The 10,894-nt window shown below is 35.3% G+C and overlaps 1 protein-coding gene across 8 annotated transcripts; it reads right to left on the bottom strand.

Annotated features, from left to right (window-relative positions):
- Positions 1-4,631: 4,631 nt before the first annotated feature.
- On the bottom strand, positions 4,632-10,022 carry LOC149181141 (anamorsin homolog 1-like). Of its 8 annotated transcripts, none has more exons than XM_089416463.1 (8): positions 9,611-10,022; positions 9,392-9,440; positions 9,209-9,288; positions 8,862-9,029; positions 8,133-8,269; positions 7,072-7,164; positions 6,832-6,899; positions 6,108-6,291 (listed from the first exon to the last, which is right to left on the bottom strand). In XM_089416463.1, the coding sequence occupies exons 4-8, from the start codon at positions 8,863-8,865 to the stop codon at positions 6,243-6,245; spliced, it is 351 nt and encodes a 116-aa protein (XP_089272589.1). In that variant the 5' UTR covers positions 8,866-9,029; positions 9,209-9,288; positions 9,392-9,440; positions 9,611-10,022; the 3' UTR covers positions 6,108-6,242. The 8 variants fall into 8 exon arrangements, with proteins under 8 accessions (XP_089272593.1, XP_089272589.1, XP_089272591.1 ...); XM_089416465.1 differs by having other exon boundaries at positions 8,862-9,102; positions 9,392-9,424; XM_089416464.1 differs by having other exon boundaries at positions 9,392-9,424.
- Positions 10,023-10,894: the final 872 nt, after the last annotated feature.

The raw sequence follows: 10,894 nt of genomic DNA, 5'->3' as shown, positions 1-10,894 counted from the left end.
CCTTATCTTCATCCTTCAGTTTCTTTTCTTGGCCTGAGGCTATTCTGAAGAGACCTTTACTTCTAAGTAAATCCTCAATGTAAGCCAACCATTGGAAGTAGTTGGTGCTATCAAGGGTAACTTGGTATTGACTTTCCATTTCAATGGAAACTAAAGCTAAAGATGCTGAAAATAAGTGTTCCAATGGGTAGATCTCGAAAAATTAGACTGGTTTAAAAAAAACGGCTCTTAAAACGGCTTCCGGATGAAGAAGTTATGGCTTTTTGAAAAAAAGTTGTTGAAGTTGCTGACGAAATGCGGGAATGTGCAGAAATGAAAAAGTCTGCCCCCACAAAATGGAGACTTGAACCCAAGACCTCTACTCTCTTAAAATAGCTTTGAACCAATTGATCTATACAAAAAATTTGAGAGAGAGAGAGAGAGAGGGGGGGGGTGTTTTGGGTTGCGTGTTTGCCTTGAGAAAGCTCTTTTTCCCTACAAAACACAAAACACAAAACCCAACACAGACATACAAAGAAAACGAACCTTACGGCTCGAAGTTAGCTTTAGCCGAAAAACTGAATATTTTCAAAAATGAACCTTGCGGCTCAAAGTTAGCTTTGACCGAAAACTAAATATTTTCCTCAATGTTTCTGATTTTCCGAGATCACCCTAAGGCGCAGGGAAAAGAGCATACGCATGAGAAAAATCCTTCCTTTATGTTTCTGATTTGCCTAGATCACACAGAGTCGCAGGGCAAAGAGCATACACAGAAATGAAAGGGATAGATCCGGTAATAAAAAGGCTAAATAAACCGAAACCGAAATAAACAGAGAGAAAATAACAGTAAACTGCAAATAAACACTATATACCTCCAGATCTTAAAAATGACGCAGCTAGGGCTACCGGAAACCTTTTCGCGTGAAACGAAAGAGGTTCGTCACTGGAACAGATGCTCCGAACACAACAGAGCAGTCCTCTCGGCCCGAAAGCAGTCAGAAACAGCAGATCTAGGAAACGGCAGTCGGATGCAGTTCTACCGGCTTCAGATTTGGATCACCAACGAACGCGGCCCTCAAATAGCTCTGATACCATGTAGGAATTTACAAGGTAAGTTCCTCAGACAGAACACCAAAAGGACACCGCTCACAACCAGATCGCAGATCAATACACCAGTATTTTGACGTGGTTAAAACCCTCAAAGAGGGAAACAGTCCACGGCTTGAGCCAACGCGGCCACTTCAGGCAATTTATTAATAAAAGAATGAAAATTTACATATGTTTCTCTCATGCACGGATTACCCTACAAATGACCATCCATGCGCTTTAAATAGAATTCATGGACCAATCGGGTGTCAAGCCACGGATCAAGTGTCGGTAATACCGAGGAGAGAATGAACCGTCGGATCACTACATATCGTGACCGTCGGATTGTAAGTTACAAAATGTACAACGGTAAAGAAACACACTTTACCTAACTCTATACCTAACTCTACACTAGACCAAGTTGTACTTAACTATTTCCTATGCGTCGGAATATCCTAACAAAGTTAGTTATAAGAGTAAGGTTTTTTTTTTCTTATTATTAAACATATACGAATTTGAATTTAAATTTAAATATATATGAATTTGAATTTAAATTTAAATATATTAAAAGTGATTTGATTTAAATTTAAATATATTAAAGGTGATTTGAAATTTTTATCTTGTATCTTGATATGACATGGGAGTTTTTTAGACATTAGATCGTTATAACTAAAGTTAACTTAAAAGGTTCACTATTATGTAAATTTATTGAAGAAAGATGATGAGAAGGAGGAATTGGTCAGACGATCAAAAGTGGTGAAATCTAGATAATAAAAAAATCAGAAAATCTTGCAGTAGTAATGTTGAATCATGTTTTTGATGGTGGAAATGGATTCAGCACCATTAAAAACCTTATAGACGCCCAAAATATTGAAATTTAACATCTGAATTTACAAAAATCTCTACTGGATTATATCAAAAACCCTACCATATATATATATAGAGTAAAGCAAATTCATTACAATATCTTTAAAGTATCTTTTGTAATATCTTTAAAGTATCTTTTGTATTTTACTTTTAAATAAAAGTAGGTTAAGAATCTGTAAACGTAAAATTCACTTATTTGAAATGAAACACATGCACATTTGTATATTCAACTTTGGAAAGTGACATCAAATAAATTTTGTATAGTTTCAAATTTTTTTTGTTCCCTAGTCAATTGGGAGGCAAAACAAAGAAAGAGAAAGGCACCGAAAATGAAATGAAAGTTGGCGCGCCTAAGTTTGACCATTTCTATCCAGAGCCTGGAGCGGGTATCTTTAAAATGCTTGTACCACCAAACGACACAATAGTACATACTAGCAATTGTCCCAAAAGGTACAAAGAGAGGCCGATAGGATTATTAAATCGGAATTGTTGAATTTTATAGAAGAGATGTTGGTTCAAGCCTAACGAATGAGCAATTTGAGTTGGCTAAAGGCTTTCTAATTGTTTTTTATTATGTTAAAATTATATTGATAATTCATTGGTTTTACTTTACTTTCAAAAGCTTGAAGGAATTTGAAAAGCAAGTATAGGATTGAAAAGCAAGTATAGGATTGCTTTGTGGGATTTGATCCCAAAATCATTGCTTTGTAAATACATACTCAATGAAATGTTAATTGGTTGAAACCTGCAAATGTTTGATATAAGAAAATAAGCCGAAAAGGTTGAAAGGGGCCTGGATCATTGTGAAATTACTTTTCTTTAGATGTTTTATTTATATCTATATTACAAAGAACACATTGAATGTCTTATTTCATTTTAGAGTAAATTAATTACCCAAAATCAAAAAACTCTATAGATGGCCAAGCATATACGAAGCTTGCTAGTGACCAAGGCAATAACCACCATGACTATCCCCTACCAATATATTTCCAAACTGCTTAGGTTTCCAATATCCTAACAATTCTTTTTATGTAATTCTGAATTTTCTAATTGTTCCAAACTGCTTAGGTTTCCAATATCCTAACAAGTCTTTTTATGTAATTCTGAATTTTCTAATTTTTTTAATATAATTATTTGATCATTAACTTGCAATTTCTAAATCTGTTCACATAATTTTCAATTACTAAAATGATTATTTGTCAATCAAGTGAATTACAAAAATCTACTTTTTAATCTAAAAGGGTTTCTTTCCTTTTATTGATATTGAAAAGTTTTAAAACAAAATTAATGCATTGCTTATTATGCCCTTTGGTTATTAACTTATTCTTATAAAACCAAAATGATCATTGATAACCCTACCCCTACTAATAAATTTGAGAAGTACTAATAAATTTGAGAAGATTGGTTATGTTTTGTATGACCAAAATGATAACCCTACTAATAAATTTGAGAAGATAGGTTATGCTTTGTAAGACCAAAATGATAACTCATCATTCCACTAATAAATTTGAGAAGGATGAGCAGCAGAACATTGAAACGAGTCATCCATAAGTTGTAACAAAAGGATTTAGTAGAGAGTAGCTTTTGTGTAAGCCAAGTTCCTGAGGCTCCTTCCTTATCTAAGCATACCTACTTTCTTATTTAAGCATGCCTGTTTAGGAGCTCCTGGTTTTCCGTCTTTCCCAGGCTATAGATTATCCCATCCTTAGTGGAACTTCTACTCGTACAGGATCAAGTGGTACGAGAATAGAGTCTCTTAGCTAGCTGTTGATAGGAGAGTGATTGGCGTAGGTAGGAAGGGAAGTATGAGTTCTGAAGGTTAGTGTACAAGGGTGTTAACACCCATGCTAGGGAAGAGGCAAAATGAAGCAGTCTCCAGGTCCTCCCTCATGACACATGATGTAATCTACTTATTTTGCAAAGTAATATAAGATGTATTCTCTTTCTAGAAATGGAAAATAAACAGATCAAAAGAACAAATCCGGTTGAGAAGATTGGTTATGCTTTGTATGTCCAAAATGATAACCCTACTTATAAATTTGAGAAGATAGGTTATGCTTTGTAAGACCAAAATGATAACTCCACTAATAAATTTGAGAAGGACGAGCAGCAGAACATTTAAACGAGTCATCCATAAGTTGTAACAAAAGGATTTAGGATTTCCAACCTACCTAAAACGTTGGGAAGCCTAAACAAAGTTCAAAGCCTAAACAAAGTTCAACCCGGTTAAGAGGCTGGAAGCCTAGACAAGTTTAGTCAAACCCATAAGGGTAAAATGACCCTATACACCGAACAAGGGTGTTAACACCCATGCTGGGGAAGAGGCAAAATGAAGCATTCTCCAGGTCCTCCCTCATGACACAACATATGTAATCTACTTATTTTGCAAAGTAATATAAGATGTATTCTCTTGCTACAAATGGAAAATAAACCGATCAAAAGAACAAATCCGGTCTAACTTCATTTGTAAAAGCTACAGTCCTTAAAGGTGTCTCTGCAAGAGAGATATCATGGGATACAATTCACATTTAGGGCAGGGAGAGTAAATTTGTGATTCTATTCAACTTCAACCAAATGGAAGGCAAAAGAAAACCGATCTGGAAACCAATTTATCATCCTTTTGAGAGCTTTCCCCAAATGAATGGTCATGAAAGATTTGCCCAAATGAATGGTTGGGAATGTCTTCAATTAGGTCGATTACTTCTTAACAAATCGTGCGTATAGTTAATACAATAGCCCTTACTGACTGTTGTAATTGAAAAAACAGCATAAGAAAAGAGCTGGCCAAGCAAATCAAACTTATCCTAAATTTGATAAACAAATATTAAGTACTTTACTCATTTCCTTCAAGGAAGCAATGTTGGGATGCTATAAACATTCCTTCCCTGGCCAGATTCATCATTTCATATGTCATATATAACAGATACAAAAGTAGATAGGTAACACTAACAGTCCTAATAACGCCAGCAATAGTTGTGATTGTCATACACTATATTATAATTTATACCTAGAAATAAGGCTGCACCATTGCTTAATTTAATCACTCAATGGTTGAACGGAAATTACATTAGAAATGCTTAAAGGTAAGCAACCCATCACTTGGATGGCACGGAATGATTGAGGGTTTATGACTAATTGTTAACTCTTCAAAGCACTACTTTGCTCACATATCAATAGTCAAGAGTGTGCCAGGAAGAGATACCTGCAATTTTTGTAAAAGCATTTTAGTCAAATGGAGGAATTGATATGTCAGAACAAACTTGTTAAAAATAGAAGGCGCAATAGATGGAAAACAATATGTATGTGGTATATATACCTTTTAAGTTTTCCCCAAGTTTGAAAGGAGATAAGTCCTTTGTAGGGACAACTACTGCACCTGAATGCATCCCCGAGTCCACACTAACAAAATCAAGACACCCATTATATCAGAAAAATGAGCAAATATTATATTACATTTTGATTCCTACAGTATGTGACCTTGTTCACAGTTTGGAATATAAAATAGGGTAACTGTAATATAGTATACGCTGCAGATCCCAGCAGCCAAGATTCTCCTTCAAAGATGGAGATGGAAACTCAAGTTTTCATTAAAAAACACAGCTGTGTATATTAAGAGAGAGACCTAAAGGAAGTTTGTTCAATCAAAAGTTTAACAGATATCAACGCAGCATTCTGTTCTTTTATACAGAACAATTATACTCGTAAACAGTAACTAAAAGAACAAACTAGAAATACCATAATGGTGAAAAGGTTAAATAAATTGGCAACCTTTCTCCACAAAATAGGGATGGCAATTTGCAAATACTTCTTCCCGAGAAAGAAATGAAATAAGAGCAAAAGATTAAAAAGAACCAGCATACATTTCCACACGCAGATTGTGGGTTATTCAACTGTTCTGCAGTCAGGCCCAACTTCGTCTGTTTCTCTTCGAACTCAGCTTGGCCACAGGTACAATTTTTGCAGGCTTTTCTTTTCGTACTAACTTCATAGTCATTGGCTGCACAACAAAACAAATTAGAAAATATGGATTGAAAGAATAGATGGGAAAAGTGACCAAGCTGATCAAGTTTGTAACATTATTAAAGAGGATTCTATCATATATATTCCTTTCCAATGGATAAACTGCAAACCAACATTAACAGCCACCAGCCCCTGTTACTAACCAGAGGGCAATGAAGATCTTTTCGAATCCTCTTCAGAAAGAAGGCTTTCTTCATCTATCAGATCCTCCAAATCATCATTCATGTCTAGCTTTACGCCCAACGGGTCAGATTTAGGCAAACGCTCTTGTTTCTGCACAGCTTTATTTTTTAGGGAAAACAATGATCCAGTTTCCCAAGTGGGCTTTTGTGCTCTCCACTGCAATGAGGAATGCATGAAAGGGAACAACTGTCAAAGATATGGCTATAACTATCACAAATTCCAAATGCACACAAAATCATGCAAGGATATTCTGGATCTAACTGTTCCAATGTTTGTCTTAATAACAGGAAAAACTAAAACTCATAAATGAGATAGACTACCCAACAGACAGATTTTACTCTACAGAAGAAGTATTTATCAGAAATTGTTAAACTAAAGGAAAAAGTAAACCACCCCTTAGGGATTATCAACTAAAGAACCTTCTAATTGCAGGACTATTTCAAACCAAGTGTTTAGCCATAAAATACCAAAATGCATACTTGTATCCTACAAGTAACCTGTGCAACCAACAGTATAGGAAAAGGATAACGTCAAACCTATTTACTTACATTCTCGGCAATAGAAAACTCAGTGGAGAATATAACCACTGTAAATTATGAAGAAAAATTTTAACACTGTAATTTGGATCTTAACAAAAACGAAAACAAAACAGCTGACTTTGGTTCCGGCTAGAGTTTAGTAATTTGTAAGACTTACTCTCCGGGGCAGACGACCTCATGTCCCTTGCATTTCTCCCATGTAGGTACTTCATCAGACCAGCTGCCCTGTTTTTGAAACAACACATAAATTTTATCCTTGATGACAATCATTATATATACATAAACTGCGACCTTTTTCCTTTGCACAAGAAAAAAATACTTCAAAATATGATGAAGAAGTAAATGAGTAATCTAGCAATTTAACTACATTTTTCAGATGAAAGAAAGGGGCACATACAGAAATATTTTTCTGAATTGCTTCTATCATAACCTCCAGATCATTGTGATAATATTCTTTCATGGCTTTCTCGATGATGTAACTGTCCCATACCTGTCGACAGTCGAGTGAACAAAATATCAGTGACATCAAAATGTGATTCAAGAGTTCAACTAAACTTTGAAATAAATCCTCAACAATTTTATTAATACATAACTAGAACACATTCTGCCTCTAGTTCTTAGCCCTGCCAGCCAACATTGTCTGGAAAATATAAATGGCTGACAATAAGAGGACGATCTGTTTTGAGAAGATGATAAAAAAAATAACACAAGGTCTTATGACAATTTCCAATCACTCTGCAACTATAAAAGTAGTATTTGAGCACTAAACAATTTTGTTTCCAACCATCCTGCAAACCAGAAAAAGTTATGTATCCCAATTGTAAGTTTCCGGATAGTTTCATAAAAAATTTCAGATTAAGTAACTAATTAGGTTTATCTTGAGTGGTTGGGATGCTTGATTGTTATCCTACCCACTATGTTCAATTCCTACGAGTGACATGTTGAGTTAATATACTTCCTATGAGTGATATGTTGAGTTAATATACAAACAGAATATGTTGCTATATTTGCTTTTTTTGAGAAGAAAGTAGCTTCTGATTTAATATCTACAACCAAGACACTTGGCTAAGGCTTAATTGCATGGGTGATCTACCTCTAATGTATAATAAAATAGCGGAATAGTTTACTGAGAAAACATGAGTAACAAGTGTGGATGATTCCGTTGCATAGGTAACAATCTATAACAACATGGCAGAATAATCATCTGTAAAAACAAGGGTAACGAGTGTGGATGTCAGAAAAATGGGGAGTGTACAAGGGTACTGCTGCTTTTTTCTATCTAGTCACAGGAAAATGGTAAGCATAACAGACATCTTATACTTTTATTTGTGGGTTGCAAATTCTGTGTAGTTCACCAATTGGCAACCTTTCTCCACAAAATAGGGATGGCAATTTGCAAATACTTCTTCCCGAGAAAGAAATGAAATAAGAGCAAAAGATTAAAAAGAACCAGCATACATTTCCACACGCAGATTGTGGGTTATTCAACTGTTCTGCAGTCAGGCCCAACTTCGTCTGTTTCTCTTCGAACTCAGCTTGGCCACAGGTACAATTTTTGCAGGCTTTTCTTTTCGTACTAACTTCATAGTCATTGGCTGCACAACAAAACAAATTACAAAATATGGATTGAAAGAATAGATGGGAAAAGTGACCAAGCTGATCATCCTGCCAGAAAAATACAACGCTGTAGAAAAAAACATATAACAAAGAAAAAGCCATCCAAAATGCAAGCCAAATGCAGATGTGAGAAAACCTTATACAGAAGTAGAGTTAGCTGGGAGCGTATTCCATATAAGAAGCCAAATGCAGATGTGGGAAAAACTTATACAGAAGTAGAGTTAGATGGGAGCGTATTCCATATAAGAATCAATATGATGTGGACATAGCAAAATACCATTGGCAAAAATAGTGAAACCGAAACTCAGAGGAAGGGCATAAAACAAGCATTTATCGAGTTCCCATCCCCATCCAATGTGATATGAAGACAACATTCTACTTCTCCTTACACACATTGCACGGTTAAATGCAATGCAATGGCTAGAATTTTCATTTTCCACAGATCCAAATTGGATTTACAAAGCTAGGAGAAAGAGAGCCAAAAACACAAAACACAATTACCACAACCAGTAATGTGTTCTCTCGTCTTCTTGAAACTGTATGCTACAAATTCTCTTCAGAAAGCTTTACCCATTAAGGAGGCCGTGATGCGTCAGATGGGGTGGTTGGATAAGTTGTTGCCTCGTCATAATCAACGCAATAAATCAATTTTCTGCGCTCCATTTCCATGTATTTGCTGCTGTGAGAGCCAGAAGAGTAAACCTTATAGTTGTCTCTAGTACTTTGTTTCACTTCAGTCTGTCCAGAAGTGGCAAGCAACATAAGTTGAGTATAAGACCATGTCAACGACTCTTCCTCAGAAACATTAACCCTAAGCTTCAAGAAAATCAAAACCACTTTCTTTTGTTATCATAAGTACAATCAAATTAAATATACAAAACCATATTAATGAGAATAGCGGGAACAAGTGAAAATACTTTATCTGTTAAGATCGTTCCATCTCTGGCAGCCTCGTTATTCTGTGAACTTAGATGATCAATGGTCTGCGCAAAGATACCTAAAAGGGGAAAAGGTGAGATTGAAGCGTAGGTCGTGATATAACAAAATGCTCCAACTGGGGAACCTGAATGAAAAAATTGAAATCAACGGTAGGAAAAAACCTTTGGTATGAAACTTTGGAGAAGAACGTACAGCTGCACAAGTGTTTTGCTGTAAAACTATTAGACCGCAGAGCACCCAAATATAGATAATAGCAAAAAATGACTTCATCTCTGTTAAAGCCTAATTCCAACGGAAAATCGAAAACGAAAATCGCAATACAAAGTCTCGCAATTCACAGCTTTTAGGGTTCGTATTTAAAGAAGAGTTGCAGTCGTTACCTAATGAAGAAGGGAGTAGTTAGGTTAAGAGAAGGCCTGGATCGGCCTCATGCTCGCCGAGTCGCCATCAATAGCTCGAATAACAAAGCATGGATTTCGGGATACTCGAGAGCAGGGCCTGCCCTTGAGTTTTGTCTGTCACAAGACTGTCTGATTCAAAGTCCCCAGTCACGGACCCTTAAAAACAGAAGCGATCACAATCCAAGATACCTGTGGTGTGCTAGGTTTCACCTCGAGCACCAGAAGAGCAAGGTTGCAGAACGCCAACGGCCAAGGAAGAAATGAGAGGCATGTTTCGTAGTTGGGGAGAGGTGCAGGGATCTCTTGAAAGGTGCAGGGATCGACCCTGGCAAGCGTAACAGGAAGAGCGAAATGCCAAAACTGAGAGTTCATATGTGCCATTACTACTGGAGCTTGGGAACGCTGAAGCTTCCGAACAAACGTCTCCAACTCCAACTAAAAATTAGGTAACCGCACGGAGGGCATATTCCCCGCATAGCCAACATATGACCGCGGATAAAGGTTTGGAAGTTCGCTAGGTGTCAGCTTATAGTAGTTTCCTGGACAGAAACGAATTTTGCCAGGTGTCAACGTCAGAAGGAGTAGGACGACGAAAGGTCCCTTTCAAAGAAAGGCCTATCGGCCATACAAGTGGTGCAATATCTAATAATTTAAGCAACACATTTACCAACTTTATTAATCATATGCTTCTTGCGCTTCCTTTACGTCTTTTGATTGTTAGTTGGGTTGTCAGATAAACAAGAAATTGGAGATAAAGATCTTTTAAATAGTTATCAAAGAAAATGCAATGTGTAAAGTGTTTTATTATAAATTTTAAAAATTTATTAAGTATATTTTTAAATAATTTTATTAAAAATATTTAATTATAGTTATTTAAAATTTAATTATAAATTTTGTAAATATAATGCGTATATTTTCATAGTTAGTAATATAATATTGTTGAGAATTTTTTTTGAAGACGGGTGAAGTGTTTACCAAAAAAGTAAGGCTCTTCGGATAAAATACACAAATTTTTACAAATTCTCAACAATATTTTTGAATTATAATTCATAAGTAATTGAATTAACTTATTAAATTAATATTAAAATATAATTATATTAGTTTTAATTGTATTTTTATAAATTTATAATATTAAATTTACATTTATAAATATTAAAAATTATTATATTATATATAATATAAATTAATTATACTTGTGATTTCTTGCTATTTAAAATGTACTTTTAAATGCATGAATGAATTCAACACCCTCCAGAACCCTTG

The sequence above is a fragment of the Pinus tabuliformis genome, chromosome 3_2, assembly GCF_031772625.1.
Source record: "Pinus tabuliformis cultivar Carrire ecotype Pingquan chromosome 3_2, CPIR1, whole genome shotgun sequence".
Taxonomy (NCBI): domain Eukaryota; kingdom Viridiplantae; phylum Streptophyta; class Pinopsida; order Pinales; family Pinaceae; genus Pinus; species Pinus tabuliformis.
The sequence above is the reverse complement of the archived record's forward strand: the minus strand, read 5'-3'. Positions and strand labels throughout refer to the sequence as shown.

Excerpts from the sequence above, each read along its gene's own strand:
- LOC149181141 (XM_089416462.1), bottom strand. Across the intron at positions 7,165-8,132 it reads CACAATCTGCGTGTGGAAAT|GTATGGGACAGTTACATCAT; the intron begins GTATGCTGGTTC and ends GACTGTCGACAG. Across the intron at positions 6,292-6,831 it reads GAGGTCGTCTGCCCCGGAGA|TGGAGAGCACAAAAGCCCAC; the intron begins GTAAGTCTTACA and ends TCCTCATTGCAG.